Source organism: Balaenoptera ricei, chromosome 12, assembly GCF_028023285.1.
Source record: "Balaenoptera ricei isolate mBalRic1 chromosome 12, mBalRic1.hap2, whole genome shotgun sequence".
In the NCBI taxonomy this organism is placed as follows: domain Eukaryota; kingdom Metazoa; phylum Chordata; class Mammalia; order Artiodactyla; family Balaenopteridae; genus Balaenoptera; species Balaenoptera ricei.
Genome location: NC_082650.1, coordinates 18,600,141 through 18,619,654, shown reverse-complemented (window position 1 = coordinate 18,619,654; position 19,514 = coordinate 18,600,141). Strand labels below are relative to the sequence as shown.

Here is a 19,514-nt window from a genome sequence, read left to right as displayed (position 1 = left end):
ACAATAACAAAAAAAACTCATAAAGCTCTTAGAAGCAAATTTAGGTGCATGGTTACCTTCTTTAGGAGTCAGATATGTTGCATGTCCCTTCTTGGAATGAACATACATGGGACAAATTGAAAACATTATATCCGCCATGAATAATTTTTATAGTTGCTCACTGTTTACATCGTTTTTCATTAGCAGTAAATATTAATTTTATTCAGTAAATAAGACTAATTTCTACTTAGTTTCATTTCTCCAACTGGTGTTAATCCTTTTGGAAGTTGTTACATAAGACAAATGAAATGATGACGTGCTGAGCATATTTCTTTATATTTACTGGTGCTATGATTTAAAAATGAGCATTGATGTAGAGTAACATTCCCTTAAACTGGGAGTGAATACAAAGGTTTTTAACTAAAAACAATAGCTAATACTTTTGGTTTTAGTACAGTCTTCGTTTGGAAATTAGGGTTTGCTAAACACATGATGTTAATTGCAAAATAATTTAGACTTAGAAATTATATGGTAATTATTGTTAAATAATGTTTTGTTTTATGGTTTTTGGTTGTGTTTCCGTTTCAATAAGGGCTGTCTGGAACTTCTGAAGCTTTTCCTGGTGAGGTTGTCTGTAGAAGAGTGATTAATCCTACCCTTTCTTGAAAGTACATAATCTTTTCTTGTAATAGCAGCACCTCTGCTTTTTCACAGCAGTACTCTGCCAAAAGTGACTATAAATCTAGTGGCATCAACTATTGCAGTACTTTCTGCCAAATTGCTTTCCTTTTGTGTATTTTTTCCTTTTTGTCTTTTGAAAGGGAGGAAAAGTATTGAAACAGATTTTCCATCTATGCTGTCTTTGTACTGTATTTTTCATAATGTGTTTTATTCTTCTTTTAAAATTCACTTGGCCATACTTAAGAACTTAGCCATTAAGCATCTGAGAATGGATGCTGGGATAAAAGATTGTTATATGATATGTGAGAATGTATGTTCCTTTCTGTTTCTTTAACCCAGGCCATGATTATTTATGACTATATTTCATAGATGACTGAGCAAATGGTTCATTTGAAAGTATATTTATGTATCAAAAGCCATTCTGAAGAATTGCCTGTGATAATAAATATAATTCATTTTGACCCCTTTAGAGACAGTCCTAACTCCAAAGCAGTAAATAATAAGGATGAATATTTTTGAACCACTCTATTCAAAAATAATAAAAAATTCTTATTCAAAACAATAGTGGAAGATGTAACAAGAGGCCTATTTCAACCCAGTTAATGCTATAATTATATTTTAGTCTAGATTCTGCAATTACTTTGTTTTGATGTTTCACTCACATGAAAAGAAAGCAGTTGACTGACAGTTTTTCAAATATCATTTGACATTTACTGTAAAATATTACAATTGTGTTGGATTAAGGAAGTTTTAAATGTTGACCTATGCATCTTTCATGGTTAATTTTAGCATTTCGTTAAATTTTTACTGTAGAAATAGTGCACGTTATAGTTTTGCTTAAATAGCAGACTAGCAGGATGTTAGAATTGTGAGTGAGCAGTAACAATTATGTCCACTCTTATAATCATCAGAATGTGGCTAGCTTCATTTCTTAACATATTAATTTTTTGGCAGACTTTACTTTTTAGAGCAGTTTTGGCCTCACAGCAAAATTGAGCAGTAAGTACAGAGATTTCCCATATAACCCTGTTCCCACTTGGCACAGACTCCCCCATTATTAGCATCCCCCACTAGAGTGGTACATTTGTTACAGTTGATGAACCTATATTAACACATCATCACCCAAAGTCCATAGTTTATGTTAGGGTTCATTCTTGGTGTTGTACGTACTGTGGGTTTTGACAAATGTATAATGACATGTATCCACCATTATATTATCATATAGAACAGTTTCACTGCCCTAAAAATTTTCTGTGCTCTACCTTTTCTTCCCTCCCTTTCCCCTACCTCTTGGTAACCAGTGATCCTTTGACTGTCTCCATAATTTTGCCCTTTTCAGAATGTTACATATTTGGAATCATATAGTAAGTAGCCTTTTCGGATTGTCTTCCACTTAGTAATATGCATTTAAGTTTCCTATGTTTTTTCATAGTTGATAGCTCATTTCTTTTTAGTGCAATATAATAGTCCATTGTCTGATGTACCACAGTTTGTTTATCCATTCACCTACTGAAGGACATCTTTAGTTGCTTCCAAGTTTGGGCAATTTTGAAAAAGTGGCTCTACATATCCACGCACAGGTTTGTGTGGATATAAATTTTCATTTCCTTTGGGTGAATACCAAGGAGTGTGACTACTAGATTGTATGAGTATGTTTAGTTTTGTAAGAAACTGCCAGACTGTCTTCCAAAGACAGCTGTACCATGTTGTATTCCCACCAACAATGAACAAGAGCGCTTTTGCTCCACACCATCGTCATCATTTGGTGTTGTCACTTCTGGATTTTGGCTCTTCAGTAGGTTTGTAGTGGTATCTCCTTATTCCAATATGCATTTCCCCAGTGACATATGTGGGGCATCTTTTCATATGCTTATTTGCCATCTGTATATCTTCTTTGGTGAGGTGTCTGTTAAGGTCTTTGGCTCATGTTTAATTGGGTTGTTTGTTTTCTTGTTGTTGAATTTTAAGAGTTCTCTGTGTATTTTGGATAATGGTACTTTATCAGATGTGTCTTTTGCAAATATGTTCTTCAGGTCTGTGGTTTATCTTGTCATTCTCTTGATACTGCATTTCACAGAGCAGAAGATTTTAATCAAGTCCAGTTTACCATTTTTTTCTTTCATGGATGGTGCCTTTGGTGTTGTATCTAAAAAGTCATTGCCATACACAAGGTCATCTAGGTTTTCTCCTATGTTATAGGAATTTTATAGTTTGGAGTTTTACATTTAGGTCTGCCATCCATTTTGAGTTAATTTTTGTGAAGGATGTAAGGTCTGTGTCTAAATTCATTTTTGGTGGTAAGGGGAGGGGAAGCATTATTAGGTCGTAGTCTTTTAGTGAGCCTGTGCTTCTGGACTGTGAACTACACAGGTGCTCCTCAATTCCCCTCTCCTCCCACTTCCCTCAGAGGAGTTAGGATGGCTAGAGTGGGTTGAAGTTGGATATTTCCCTTCCTTCAGGTCAGTTAGGCTCTGATAAGCCCCCAGCAGTTTAGGCTCTCGTTAGTTTCTCCAGAGGGCAGACCTTGTTATGAACAGAACTCTCCAGTGTATTTAAAAATGGTTGCTTTTCCCTTTCCCCCTCCTGGAAGTACGAGGGGATTTTTCTCAGATAGTCACTGTGAGAACCTGGTAGAGCCCATGGAGGTAAAACTCACTAATGTATGGGGATCCCTCCCATGACTGGGTCCTCCTGGAGTTTCTAACAGACTTGTCTACTTTAGGCCTCCAGCAGTTCATCAAGTACAGTTTAGGTTTTCCTGCCCCAGCACTGATTTCTGCAGAGGTGTCTGCTGGTTGGTTTGTTTCAGTAAGTTGTGATTTTCTGTATTGGCCTATCTGTGTCTGCAATTTTAGGGGCAGCCATTTGCCCTGTGACCTCACTTGTCTTATGAACCTAAGAAGAGTTGTTGATTTTTAGTTTGAACAGCTTTTTATTTATTGTTAGGACAGAATGACAACTTCCAAATTTCTTATGTGCTGGACGAGAAATAGGAAGTCTGTATTAATTTTTATAGGTGAAAAACACATGATCTTCAAAAAGAGGTTTTTAAATTGATGTTTGTCAAGCAGATGAAACTATACAGTTAGGGGGACTGTACTATGAAAGTGAAAATAATTGCTATTTGACAAAGGCTTTGTATTGCAAATACATTCATAGGTCATAAAATACAAAATGAGATGTTCTTCACTATCTTAAACTTTGGTAAAGACTTAAGTTCTTGTTTTGAGCATATTCCTATCAAGTTGATTAGAACTAGTTCAGATGGAAGTAGCAAATTTTTAGAAGTTTGGAAAGTAAGACCTGTGATGAGATATTAAGGGGATTCATGATAATTTTTCAGACTTTCTTCCTTCAAACAGAATAATTTAATTATTCATATATATACACAATATGTGTGTATGTATATCAATATATGAATTTTGTGGAAGATAATGCTTAGTTATACTTTTGCCCACAAGGTTTTGCAATTGTTCTGAACCATGGCTATATACATTAGAATGAATTGTGGAGCTGAAAAAAAACCCAAAACAATGCCCAAACATGTGTTTGGATTTCTTCTCTAGATATTCTGATTCAGTCAGTCTGGCATGGGGTTTGACATCTGTAATTTTTTTTTATCTTAAATGTCCATGGATGCTTATAATGTAGAGCCAGAATTGAGAAGTACTGGTTAAATGTTTGGTAGGCAGGGTAGTAGTATTCTTAGTGAGGCAAATGGTAGATAAGAATCATGTTCAGTACAGTGTGTGTGGAAAGGATGTCATTTTAAAGTAATCATAACATCTTGAGACTTGTGGTATCACCAACCATAAGGAAATAAGCTGACACTTTGCTCTGTCATTGCCTGTGGAGACAGGGCTATGAAGCTGTACAAAATATTTATGAAGATGGAAAGGAACTGGAATTCCAGGTTTGAATTATTCCTCTTTCTAGCAGTGTATCACTGGACATGAGAACCAGCAATAAAAAAAAAAGACCGTGGAGTCTAATTATGAGGTTGAAAAGTCTAGTCTCAAACTTGCAGGTGATCCTCACACTGATGAGACGGAGGAGGCAGGCGAAGCAGTTCACGGAAGAGAACTCTGCAGCACGCGTAGGTTGTCTTAGTTATCGCAGATCAGTATATGTATTTCCATTTTTTCTCTGGTTATCTGCTACTTTTAGAAATTTTATTTTTTTGAATAGGTTGTATTACCTTGACCAGGATAAATGTATGATGTACTGCCCCTTTTATTTGTTGCCCCCCATTTATTCCTCATAACAGTATAGAATAACAAAGAAATGAAAGCTTTCACGTGCTAATTGATTTGTTGTTTATGTTCAGGGTAAATGGTAGAGTTGGTCTGATGCTAAAGTTCACCCTCTTTTCGTTTTAAGGATGCTTTTCATCAATATTCTTTGACCACACTATGGTGGTATTTAGATTTTAACTTCATTATTGAAAAATAATCACATTATGGTTCAAGACTCAGGCCATTAAAAATAAAAATCATCCACTGACCTTTTATTCACAGAAAAGTAAGCCAATTCACAGTAGACACCTTGAAGGCTTACTAGAATACTTAAAGAGTTATGAATTACCCTGTTTGCTAAAAGTCTAAGAATGTACTGAAAGAAGTGGTAACAGAAGTTAGTGGAAATCTTCAGGGTTTCTGATGGATTAAAATTATGCTCTTGGGTTTAGTATTTTTACTGTGGCAGGAAGGAACAATTTACCCTTAAAAGTCTTTCTTGGTTTGTTAGCAGAATATCTGCTCAAAGAAAGTTATTTCACAGAATATTACATAATTAAACATGGGATAATTTATTAGTCACTTATGAGTTCATGAAAAATACAGCTTTCCATATTCTTATTTTTAAACTTTGCAGGATATAAGTGTATCTTCAGAAACTGCACAGGATATCAAAGTTCTCCAGTTCTTTTCCATTTTATAGGTACTCCAATCTTCTCTTTCTAGGTTGGAAAATTGAAAATGTCACTTCTGTAGATGTTGGAATAATGCCAATACTTTCTTTGCCTTTTTCCTTGGTGACAGGAATTGATGAACAGATTCTCTGAGAAGGTACATAATCTTAAAAATCTTAACAGTTTCCTAAGTATATGCCACTCTTGATATTACCACATTCTTCATAAAAGTAGAGGTTGTCAAATATGTGTATAATCAGTGGTAGTGACAGCAGTGAAACTTGCCTAGGAGTTGTACTTTCAGAACTTATCACTGGCTGGGGTCCCATTGCCTGCTTCTTTTACTATTTTTTATTCTACTAGTCACAGGTGATGCCTGTTGAAGGCAACAAGGAAGTACCAACAGTATTCAATATGATTATATAAAAAGGAAGGAGGAAAACAAAAGAACAGCATGGACATAGAATACTGTAAGACAGGCTAAAGCCCAAATGAACTGACGATTGTGAAAGTAATTGGAAAGTGTTTTTTCTTTTCAAGCTAAATTCTTGTCTACAGAATGAACACCATTTGGGAGTATCTGTGCACCTATCTGCTCTCTTGCTTTTATATTTCTATTGCTAGAGTTTAAAACTTTTGAGGATAGGGACTATGATTCATATCCCCAATGCATATTGAAGTTCTCTATTAAGAGAAATGAGTGGGTTAAGCAGACATGGTTAAGGAATATTCTGTTGCTTGCTCTCTTTACCTTTTAAGAGCTACAAGATGGGAAATGTGGAGACAAAGTAGAGTCTTTAGTATAAGAGGCTCTGCTTTGTTTCTTCTTTAATTTGCGTTATTGTTGCTATCCAAATGGTAATTTTTTTCCTGATAGGCTATAGGGTCTTTAGTGTTTGTGCGATAATATTTTACAGTGGTATATTTAGGTATGGATCTTATTTCATTTATCATTCTGGGTACACATTTTTTTTTTTTTTTAGAAGCTAAGTATAATACATTTTTGTCCTGTTACTTCTTTGATAACATTTTTTTTCTCTTACTCGATGTTACCTTTCCTAAAAGTCTTTTATAGTACATTTTTTTTTCTTATATTTTCCAAGTTTTTTTTTATCTTTTGGCTGTACATTTTTTTTTTAGCAGGTTCTTAAAACAAAGTTATAGCAGACATATATGTTCAGCTTACTATCTTGAACCAGAGCATCTTTTCCCTACTTTTTAATACATTGTTTTTTATATTGGAATTTCCTGAAAATTTTTTATCTGTATATTTTAAGGATTAATGTGTATTTTACACTATTAGATGGAACATAAATGATCATGATTTATAAAGGAAAAGACATATTTTTCTTGGGATTTTACTTACGTGTTTCTAAAACCATACTATTTCTTTATATGATTGAAGTTTTCATTTATTTAAGAGAACACTGCATTTTCATTGTTTCTTATCTGTTGAATAATTTCTGTGTTCAAATCTTGAATGAAATTAAAATGTTTAAAAATTGTGTGCAGGACAGAAAGAAAGAAGATTAATTGCAAAAATGTTTAACTCTAGTCTTATTTTGCCCTCTTACTATGCTGCATTTCATTTAGATTGCTAAATAGTTATATTCATTTGTTGCTTATAAAAGATATTTTTAAATCTCAGATAAAAGGGATTTTTAAATTATATTTAAGAATATAATGTTTTAACTTGTTTCATTAGTAACTACAATCATTTTTGCTTTAAATTCAGTCTTTTATTTTTGGCTATTTGTTTTCATTCATTCAAGCTGATTCTTTTTTAAGATACGTTTTATTGAAATATTTGAATATACCATAAACTTCACCCTTTTAAAGTGTACAACAGTTCAGTGCTTTTCATTATATCAGAGTTATGCAATCATCAGCACTTTTTAATTTCAGAACATTTTCATTACCACAGTAAGAAACCTTATACCTATTAGCAATCCGTCCCCATCACCCTCTCTACCCAATCCTTCACAACCACATATCTACTTTCTTTTTCTACAGATTTTATTTAGGACATTTCATATAAATGCATTCACATAATGTGTAGTCTTTTATGATTGGCTTCTTTTACTTAGCGTGATATTTTCAAGGTTTATCCATATTGTAGTGTGTATTATCTCTTTTCATGGCTGAATATTCCACTGTATAAGTCTACTACGTACTATTTATCCAGTGATCAGTTGATGGACATTTGGATTTTCCTCTTTTTTGGCTATTATGAATAATGCTGCTGTGGACATTTGTGTAGAAGTTTTGTGTATGTATGTTTTCGTTTCTCTTGTTTTTATCCATAGCAGTGGAATTGCTGAGTCATATGTTAACTCTGTGTATATAATAGAGGAATTACCACTCTATTTTCCAAAGTGGCTGCACCATTTTACATTCCTCCCAGCAATAATTGAGGGTTCTAATTTCTCCACATCCTCACCAAATCTTGTTGTTGTCTTTATTACAGCCATACAAGAGGGTGTGAAGTGGTAGTTCATTATGGTTTTGATTTGCATTTCCCTGATGACTAATGATGTTGAGCATCTTTTCATAAATATTTTGGCTATTTGCATATCTTTTGAGAAATGTCTATTCATTTTTCTTTCCCCATTTTTAAATTGGGTGGTCTTTTTGTTCAGTTGTTAAAGCTCTTTATATATTCTGGATATTAAATCCTTACAAGATATGATTCACAAATATTTTCTCCCATTCCGTGGATTGTCTTTTCACTTTCTTGATGGTGTCCTTTGAGGCACAAATGCTTTTAATTTTGATGAAGTCCAATTTATCTTTTTTTTTCTTTGTGGCTTGTGCTTTTGTTCTTATATCTAAGAAACCATGACTTTATCTGAGGTCACAATGATTAACTCGTATGTTTTCCTCTAAGAGTCTTATAGTTTTAGCTCTTACAGTTAGATCTCTGTTCCATTTTGAGCTAGCATTTGTATATAGTGTGAGATAGGGATCCAAATTCATTCTTTTTCATGTGGATATCCATTTGTCCCAGTACCATTTGTTGAAAAGACTATTCTTTCTCCATTAAAGTGTCTTGACATCCTTGTCAAAGTCAATTGATCATAAATATTTGTTTCTGGACTCTTAGATCATTCCACTGATCTATATATCTACCCTTATGCTAATACCACACTGTCTTGATTACTATAACATTGTAGTAAGTTTTGAAATTGGAATTGTGAGTCTTCCAACTTTGTTCTTTGTCAAGATTATTTTGCTGTTCTGGGTTCCTTGCATTTCCATGTGAATTTTAGGATCAGCTTGTCAGTTTCTGCAAACAGCTGGGATTCTGATATTGTGTTAATTTTGTAGGTCAGTTTGAATATTGCCATCTTCACAATTATTATGTCTTCTGTTTCATGAGTATGGGATGTCTTTCCATTTACTTAGATCTTGTTTCAACAATGTTTTGTAGTTTTCAGTGCACAAGTCTTGCACTTCTTTGGATAAATTTATTCCGAAGTATTTTATTCTTTGTGACATTCTTATAAATGGAATTATTTTCTTTTTTTTTTTTTTTTTTATAAATTTATTTATTTATTTTTCGCTGTGTTGGGTCTTGGTTGCTGCACATGAGCTTTCTCTAGTTGCTGTGAGCCGGGGCTACTCTTCGCTGCGGTGTGCGGGCTTCTCATTGTGGTGGCTTCTCTCGTGGTAGAGCACGGGCTCTAGGTGCGCGGGCTTCAGTAGTTGTGGCTCGCGGGCTCTAGAGCACAGGCCCAGTAGTTGTGGCACACGGGCTTAGTTGCTCCGCGGCATGTGGGATCTTCCTGGACCAGGGCTCGAACCCATGTCCCCTGCATTGGCAGGCGGATTCTTAACCACTGCACCACCAGGGAAGCCCTGGAATTATTTTCTTAATTCCACTTCAGATTGTTTATTACCAGTGTGTAGAAGTACAGTTGATTTTTGTATATTGATCTTATGTTGTGCAACCTTGCTGATCTCATTTATTCATTCTAATAGTTTTTTTTTGAATTTTTTAGTTTATTCTAAATTTTAAGATTTTGAATTTTCCATCTACGAGATCGTGTAGTGATAGTTTTACTTTATTTCTTCCTTTCCAACATGGATGCTTTGTATTTCTTTTTCTTGCCTGTTTTCCCTGGCTAGAACGTCCTGTATAAGGTTGAGTAGAAATGGTAGAAGTGGACATCCTGTCTTTTTCCTGAGCTGAGCACAAAAGCATCCAGTCTTTCAGCATTAGTATAATGATGTTAACTGTGGGTTTTCCATATATGGCCTTTGTCAAGTTGAGGAAGTTCCTTTCTCCTTGAGTGCTTTATCATGAAAGGGCATTGGATTTTGTCAAAGGCTTTTTCTATTGGTATGATCATGTGGTTTTTATCCTTTACTCTACTAATACAGTGTTTGGATTCTGTTTTTTGAAGACAGGGTTGTTTACTCATTTTAGTATCTTATTTAACTTTACTAGGAACTGTTCCTCTCACATGGCTATAGTCTCTAAAATGTTCGTTGGCTCATCATTTTACACATGATGATATTTGTAAGGAGACTATTCTGATTCTAGTTGAAATTTTGAGATACAGAACTCCAGCTTTTTGCTTATTCTGCTTGTCCATAGTGCTTCATTATTAAAATAGGTGTTTATTACCATGAACAAACATGAAAAATGAACCTAGAAAAAAATTTTTGATTGGTTTATTGTTTATGCCTAATTGGTTTTATGGTGTTTACTTTCTACTAAAAGTTACATTTGGTCTAGTTTTATTTAGACAAGTCTGACTTTAGTGATACTGATTTTAAGTATTTCCTCATTGTTAATTCTCCAGTTTTAAAATGACTTAAAATAAGTCAGGAAGTGACATTTACATGTGAAAATTGGCTGTTTGAGCAGTGAGGTTTGATTTGTGTGTGTGTCTGCCTATCTGTGTATGTTCTGGTGTTAGACTGTTTGGGTTCAAACCCCAGCATCCTTACTGACTAGCTGTATGGCTTTGGCTAATCTATTTAACCTCGTTGTACATAGTTTCCTAATTTATAAAAACAGAGCTTATAATAGAGGGTACTCCTTGTGAGGTAATACATGTACAGTGCTTGACACATTAAGTTCAACAAATCTTAACTAGTACGATGATGATGATGTACTTAAAAGCCTCCAAATTCCTCTTTTCTCTCTCCCTTTCCAACCAAATATATACATATATATAATAACCATTTAGACAATTGGATGAATGCTTATTTTGATTTTTAATTTGTGGTACAGTATTATAAAATAAAAGATTTTACTGGATCTAGTCTTTGTTTCTGCTTATCTGTCATTACATATGTCTTCCTGATTATTCTTCATTAACTGGTAGGTTTATTATGTTATTTTTTTCCTTAAATATTTCTTTTTCCCCTATTGCTTGGCATTACTAAGTATTAACAGTTTTATTAAGAAATGCAAGACATTTGGTCCTGTCTAAAACACTCATAAGACATTTGGTCCATGCCAAAAGTTTCTTTAAATTTAGTCCTATCCAAAATGTCCATGAGCATATTTGGTCTATGCAAAATGGTTTTGGACAGGACCCAATATCAAGAACCTTTTGGTGTGGACCAAATGTCTTACAGTTGTTTTAGACAGGACTGAATGTCTGCTCACCCTGAGGATCATGTCCAAACTCAAAGATCATGTCTGTATTCAATGACTCTGCTCCCAACCAAACAGCCTTGCCTTCTGCAGCTCCTCTTCAGGAGTTCTGATGGTGCTTATCTGGACAAAAACCATGAGTGTAGCTGTGCAGGAAGTATCTGGCCTGTGTCATGGGTCAGATAAATTGCTGGCTTACTCCAGAAACAAAGATGACTGGTAGGGTTAGGTAGATATCAAAGCTCTTGATAGGTGAGCAGTAGAAAAATTGAGACTAAAGGTATCTAAGATAGGAAGATTGCAACATTTTTAAAAGAATACATTGGAGTTCAGAATTAGAAAGTAAGATAAATTGACACCAAGAAATACTCAGTGTAGCCTATAATTTGGATTTGCCTTACAGTGGATTCATGTGTATATAAAAGGGCAGATGTCAGATTAATAAGTGAATATTTCTACATATAAAAAATATCTTTGCAGATTGTTTATATGTAATCTTTCCTTTTGGTTTTTCTTCATCTTAATTTCAGATGCTTTGTTTTCTCGTGTAGTTTTGAACATAGCCACAATAAATGTGAATTTTCCGAGAAGACCTTTGTTATAGTGAGTGACCATTTTTTAATAAAACTGTTAATACTTAGTAATGCCAAATATTAGGAGAACCGTATATGCAATAATCATTATAGGTAGGAAAGGATATGAATATTTGCATCTATGACATGGTCTTTTGTGATCTAATATATTGAGTTGACATTCTTACATTACCATTTGTTCATTGTACGATAACTTTAATTCTTGTTAAAGTAGTGAATACATTGTGTTAAATAATGATAATAGCCACCATCTGGTTAGTCTACAGTTTTAATTCTCACCACCATTCTTCAAGCTAGACTAGATAGCATTTTATAGAGAAATTTGAGAAGTGTAGTAATTCTTCGCAGATCCCAGCAACTAATTATGGAGCTGGCATTGTCTTGAAAGTAGGTGTCTTAATTCTCGCTGTGCCTCAGATGTTCCTGTGGCACCTAAACGATAACAATGGACACAGCAACAACAACAAAACACCCACTCAAGCTTCTTCTCCGGCAATTTGGGTTTAGTAAATCTGCAGTAGAGCCAGAATTCTGATACCACCGGGATTGAGAACTACTTGCTCTGAAACTTCTGTTCTTTCCACACTAATATCTCTTGATTATATATAAGCAATATCCATTACCTAAAATTTAATTTTAAACTTTCTGTTATTATGAAGTAATTTGTTATAAAATTTTTCCCCATAGGGCTTTTTTAGTGTTAGGACCCTTCAGGGTCGGCTGCAGCAAAGTACTACCCTTTCCAAAGGAAAAGGGAAATAAGTAAGTAGTCACCTTGAAAAAAAAAAAAAAAGCACTTCTCTGAGCCTCAGAATTATCATCTGTGAAATATGGCTAACAAACTTTTATTTATTTATTTATTTTTGTCCGTGCAACGCGGCTTGTGAGATCTCAGTTCCCCGACCAGGGATTGAATCCAGGCCCCAGCAGAGAAAGCCCAGAATCCTAACCCCTAGGCCACCAGGGAACTCCTGGGATAACAAACTTCTAAAGTTACTGTGAGTATTTAAGACACGGTGGCTAAAACTTAGTAGATACTCAGTAAGTGGTTCTTATTTTTAAGAAAATATATTTATCATCTTAGCTAGAAGTAAAATGACTATAAATACTAATGTCATAAAAAGCACAGTTTTGTCTAGAATAGTGTCACACACAGAGTAAGAGTAAAACCTTTCTTGATCTCCATGTAACTGACTTCCTGGATTTACAGACACTTTTTCTTTTTAATCTATTTAGTTTTTCATATTTTATTTACTTATTTGGTTGCACCGGGTCTTAGTTGAGGCAGGCGGGCTCCTTAGTTGCAGCATGCATATGGGATCTAGTTCCCTGACCAGGGATCGAACCCGGGCTCCCTGCATTGGGAGCTCAGAGTCTTAACCACTGTGTCACCAGGGAGGTCCCTACAGACACTTTTCATTCTCTGTGAATAAATATTGATAGATGCTCACAGCATACTGAAGTTTTAAGACCAGTAGGCTATTTTCCAGGAGGCCCAAATTAGTAAAGGTGTTTGCATATTCTTTACTTACCATGAATCTGTTTTGTGTATTCACAAATCTGTTTGTGCCTTTTATATTTGGTATTATAATCAAGTAATTCACTTTAATAATATATAACAATAATGATGAAATGTGAATGCAAATAGTGTTTTTAAAAATATAAAAATCCAAAATAGATACTTTGGAAAGACTTCATGAAGGTTAATCTTTCTGATGCTATATGGATGAGAAAGCAGTAGATGACTGGAAAAGAAATAATAAGACTCTGTGCGAATGTTGCACTTAGTTTGCATTTCCAGTATCTTTAAAATGCCATTTAAAAAATTAAACTGCAAATCTTATACCCGGGTAGTTACAGCTATGTTTTATTTGAGAAAAACAATTCTGAACCCTAAATAATAGATCCACACTTAAAGAAAATAATCTTTGGTGAATATCACAAGATTAGCAGAATTGTATATGTTTTATGAAAAAATAGGTAAGTAGAATTTTTAATCCTCTACAGTAGCTTATATTTTTAATTAACTTAGTTAATCCTGATCTGGTCAGATAAGAGAAATTTTACTCCATTTATATAAGGTGGGAATATAGAATATGCTAATTGGTGCCAGAAAGAATTTTAACTGGAAAGATTAGAATTACTTAGAAATTAGTAATTTCTTAGGCTTACTTAGAAATTAGTAATTTCTTAGACTTGCTTAGAAATTAGAAATACTGGCTAAAAGGTGAAGGTCTCTGCTGTCATCTGACAAAAGAAATGGATGAACAGAAATGTAGACCTATCTTTGGCCTATCAGGGTGTGACGTGGCACTACCAAGTGTCAATAGTAGCAATTTCAAATTTAGCTTCATGTACTTGCATTTGGGCAATTGATGTAGCAAAAATCCTACTACTGATATTATTAATAGTAATAAAAACTTTGAAGTATTTAAAGAGTAGGGTACTATAGGCTAAACATGTTCAATTAGTCTACTAGTTTATAAAATAATAGAAGAGTTAATTGCTAGTAATAAAATAAAAGCCATTGAAAATAAATATCACCTAGAAAGACTTCTAGAAATCAAAGGGAAAAATACATATATAGAAAATAGGAATTTAACCTTTTGGTACAATTATTTTTAATTAAGAAGAACCATAGGGCATGTACTAATAGAATATAGAAATAGTCTATTCATTTGAATGTGACTTTGTATAAAGAGGGCTATAATTTTATTAAATCCCATCAAATTTTATTTTTAGATTTAACTTTTTATTTTCAATTAATATTAACTAATGAAAATATTAGTGTAGCAGTGTGTTAAAATGGCTAACTTATCTCAAGTTTATGAAGGTAAAAAGCGTATAACAATACCTGGCATGTAGTAAGTTCTGTAAGTGTTTGGGGTTTTTTGTTTTTGTTTTTTTACTCAGCATAACTTACCAATTAAGAGTATAGACTCTGGAGCTAGAATGCTTATTCAAATTCAATTTCTGCTATACTTTCTAGTTGTATGACTTGGGACAAGTTAATTTCTCTGTGCTTCAGTTTCTTATCTGTTTATATGGGGAAAATTACATATTCTTCATGGTTGTGAGGATTAAATGAATTAATATATATGACAAGTTTACTATAATGCTTAACACAGAAAATGCTGTGCGTTTCCTGTTATATGCAGATTAATGGATATTTACATATTAATCTGTGTTCAAGCGTATTGTAAGAGATAGATACATTCATTCGTGATATAACCTGCCACAATTACAAACATAGTTATGTGGTTCTTCATTATATTTTTAGCTTACACTATTTAAAAATGACACTACAGGAATGAAAGATGCCAGTAAGAAGATTGTACCTAAAAGCAGTATTCTAAAATGACATTTGTTTACTTTTCAGGTTTGTTTCTTGACTTCAGCAAAATTGGAAGTACTACAGATCAACTCCCCTTTCTCTTCTTTTTACTTTAAGGGAAAGAAAAAGACTTGGGCCAGAGTAAAATATGTAGCTTGGTTCTGTATATTGCTGTTTTTAATTGTTTTTTTCTAGAAGGGACAGTTGTCTTATTTCTGTTAGACCTGAAATCTCTGAAAATTCTGATTATCAACAGGAACTAGCTGATTAGATTGCTGTGTAATCACCTAACTCTAAATCTCAACCTTAGTAAATAGCCTGTATCAGGTCATTGAAATATTTGAGTCTATTATATAACTTATCAATTGCTATAAAAAAGCTCACACATAACCATAAACTCCTTAATGAAATTAATGACAGCTTTGGTCGCCCAGGAGTAGAATGTTATTGCCAACATGACAGGGGAGCTGCAGTAATCCAGCTCCAGTTCCTGATTAATGAGGTTAGTGAATTGCTTTAATCTCACCTGCTTATGTATGAAATAGGGCCATATCCCATCTTTCAGAATTCTTGCATGCAATTATATTTAAATATTTGAGCAAAAATGAATTTCTTGTAGGTCAGAGCTAATAGTAATTCACTTTAAGGCATCATCACAGACAGTTACATAAATAATGTAAGATGTTTCTCAAAACAGTGCTGAAAATAGAATGGCATAAGGTAGATCTTTTTGGTACAGTGTGCTGCATTTAAATTTTATTTCAAGAATATTGAAAGTTATGTAACATATAAAAGTCTACATTAAAGTTTTTTCAAAGATTGACCTTATTGTAAATAACAAATTGTATTTCTCCAGTGGGTTGTTTTGAAATACATCCAGGAAACCAAAATCCATTAGAAACTGGTTATTGTCCAAAGTTCTTGTTGTGTCACTTATTGGTTGAAGTAATTGATGCCTTTCTTTCTGATAGAGTGTAAAGTTTGGAAGGAGCTAGAGATACATCATTTTATTAGCAGAGTAAACAATGTGTTTGCAGGTTTTAAAAAAGTATGAGCAGCTCTGACAGTAGATGTTTACTGCAAGTAGTGACAGGCAGGAGAAGCTAGAAGGAAAAAAGCTAGAAGGAAAAGCTAGAAGCTAGAAAAGCTAGAAGAAAAATTACTCTAGAAAAGATTCTGCTATACTTAAATGTGAGGATAGTTTGTGGGCATTCTTTTTGCCCCTAAGTCCTTGAGTTTCATGGAATAAATTTCTAGATGTATATGAGAGAAAAAAAAATACTCGATACTTTCGGATTTTGATAAATCTTTTCTTCATATCAGAGGATTTAAGAGAGGCAGTATTGATGTAAAGAGTTAAAGAGGGTAATATAAAAAATTTTAGTAAAACTATGATCCAAATGATATGCAATCATGTAGGTTTTTCAGGGTCAGAGGAAGTGTTTAAAAACTTCAGTATTCTGTGTAGGGCTGAATAATAGGCATTGTAAAATGTTAAACTACACACATAAAAATATCACAGTGTAGAAAGTTGTTGAATCCATATGTGAGATTATTTTTCCTTTTTTTAAAAAAAAAATTTATTATGAAATAATTAGACTGGCAGTTAGCTTAAGAATAGAGAGGTCCTATATACCCTTCCCTCATTTCCCCCAATAGTAACATTTTATGTAACAATAGTAAAATATTAAACCAGGAGAAAGACATCAATACAATACTCTTAACTAGACTACAGACCTTATTTACATTTCACCACCAGTTTCTACATGCACTCATTGTGTGTGTGTGTGTGTGTGTGTATCATTTCATGCACTTTTATTCCCTACATACATTTCGTGTAATGACCAGCGGGAACAAGATTACAGATCAGTCCCATCACCATGAAGGAATGCCCTCAGGCTACCCCTTTATAATTAATTGCACCCCCTCCTGCTCTCAGTCCCTAATCCCTGGCAACCACTATCCTATTCTCCATCTTTATACTTGTGTTGAGATTTTTTTTTTTAAGCAGTATGAGCCAATGTAAATAACACATGTCAAACAGATTACTTATACGCCTAAATTTTAGAAATCTTAACTAGTTGATGCTCTCATTATTCATAACACAAGCTGCTTTTCTATAGAATTTATCATAAAGTTCTTTGATATGACTGTTATTTTACATGCTTAAATGTTACATTCTTAAGTACTTAAAAATGACAGTTTTAAAAAATGCTTAGCAGAATATGAATATTTACATGGTGATGGCTATGGGAATCTGACAATTGGGAGTAGCTATTTGCTTTCAGTTTTGGAAAACCACATGTAGGTAAGTGAGCCACCATAGGCGGTCAGCTGTGATTGCCATTTTGGCTCCACATCTTCTCTTCTTCCTTGAAATACAAAGATGGGGCAAACATCTTGAGAAAGAAGATGACCTGGTCTGAAACTGGTGGAAGTAAGAATGAAAAGTACAAATCTTTTATATCCTGAATCCTTTTAGTTTCTCTGCTTCAAAGTGATAGAGATAAGAGGATGCTTTCTAGTGAAAGGAAGAGTATGTGGGCTTCCTGTATTTCTGTTTTCCAATAGTCATGTTGTAGCAATAGGAGTTACACAGTAGAGTAGCCCTCATAGAATTTCAAATTGGAAAGGACTTGGAGAGATCATTTAATGTAAATCTTGTCTTCAGAGCTATTTTAGTTCTCTTAGATAAATGAGAAACTCTCCTATTTTAAAAGTGGGAAATTTTAAGATTTCTCGTAATAACGTAAAGGACTGGAATTGCAAATCTTTTTTGAAATTAAAGTTCTTCGTGTTGCATCTTTTGTCTTATTCTCTCAGTGTAGATGAGGAGTATCTTCCTCTTTTGAGGAAAAACATTCATATGTCTTAATAAATCAGCCTTAGCCTATAGATTCTTAATCCTATTCACACATCAGAATCACCTCTGGAGATTTTTAAAAATACACCTGCAATGGTCCTTGATCTGAAATTTCTGATTTGTCAGGTCTGGGGTGAGACTGAGCCCCTTGCATGATTCTCACATACTGCCAAAGGTTTTCTTCTCCAGACTTAATAGTATTTAATAGTATCAGCTGTTTTAACTTTCTAAATTAGTCAGATTTTTCAGCCCTTTGGCCATTGAAATTATACAGTGCTGAATGCTATTTTTGTTTTCCATATCATTCTAGTAGTAGAATTATGATACAAGCAGAGTACATTCATAAGGATTTGTCTTAAGCCAAATAAAATGGGAAGGTTACTTCATATCATATAGTCAAGGAAGGATGAACTCTAGGGACCAAGTAACTTATAGTCTGACTTCTAATTTTACATAGCTAGTTATCAACTATAACTATATCCAACTAGATCCTAGTACACTTTTAGTTTATAAGGTATTAAATTATACTTTAAATTGTTGAAGTTGAAACAATTTTTATATATACGTATACACATAATACACTCTTTTACATCTGCTGTTTAGAATTTGGGTGAGGCAAATGTTTCTCAGAACTAAATCTATTGGCAGAGAGTTTTGAAGTTTGGGAAGATTTTTTTGGTAGCTCTTTAGTAGCATTAATGTTTGTAAATGTATTCTATATAAAATATATTACACTTTATTTTTAAGGGAGCTCTTGTGAGTGCCTTGGCTGATGACACCTTACATTTATGGAATTTACGTCAAAAGAGACCTGCAATACTACATTCACTTAAATTTTGCAGAGAAAGGTAAGAATTTTCTCAGTTATTTTATATATATATATATGTTATTTGCTATTCTTTTTTGAAATTTTCCTTTGAATTTTATTCTTTAATTTCATTTTTTTGTGATGGATTTTATGCACAATCTAAAAACTAATTCAAAAACTTCAAAGCATATACAATAAAAAGCAAGTTTCCTTCCTTTCCAGACCCATCTTCCTCTCCAGAGGTACCCACATAAATTTCTTTTGTGTCCTTCTAGAAATACTTACAGTCTGTATACATAAGCAAAAATCTCTCCGTATAGCTATTTTATTTGCATAAAAGAGAAGGCATTACATATTCTTTCTGTAACTTGTGTTCACTTAGCAATATATCTGATAGGTCGTTTCATATTGGTATATTTAAATCTTCTTTAGTCATTTTCATAACTGCATGATATTTCATTGTCTCGAAGTGCCGTATTTTATTCAGTCAGTCTTCATCAATTGACTGGACATTTGATATATCCAGGACTGGATTTGATATAAATGGACACATATCATTTTCAGTCTGCTGTTCATTATGCTCTGTGATGTTACATATATTTCTTTGTCCACTTACACAAGTATATCTGTAAGATAAATTTGTAGACGTGGAACGACTTGGTCAAAGAAATCTCTCACATGACCTGAGTTTTGTGCTTTGATTGGAAAGGCCGTTTTCACTCCAATTTTATTAAAC

At 33.6% G+C, this 19,514-nt stretch overlaps 1 protein-coding gene across 6 annotated transcripts in view; it reads left to right on the top strand.

Moving 5' to 3' along the window:
• Positions 1-19,514, top strand: part of STXBP5 (syntaxin binding protein 5) — a 165,864-nt gene that overhangs the window by 11,547 nt on the left and 134,803 nt on the right. For all 6 annotated transcript variants that reach the window (XM_059941041.1, XM_059941039.1, XM_059941044.1 and 3 more), the window contains exons 3-4: positions 15,528-15,609; positions 18,718-18,818. In XM_059941041.1, coding sequence (XP_059797024.1) covers positions 15,528-15,609; positions 18,718-18,818 — 183 coding nt within the window. The remainder of the gene's footprint in view (positions 1-15,527; positions 15,610-18,717; positions 18,819-19,514) is intronic.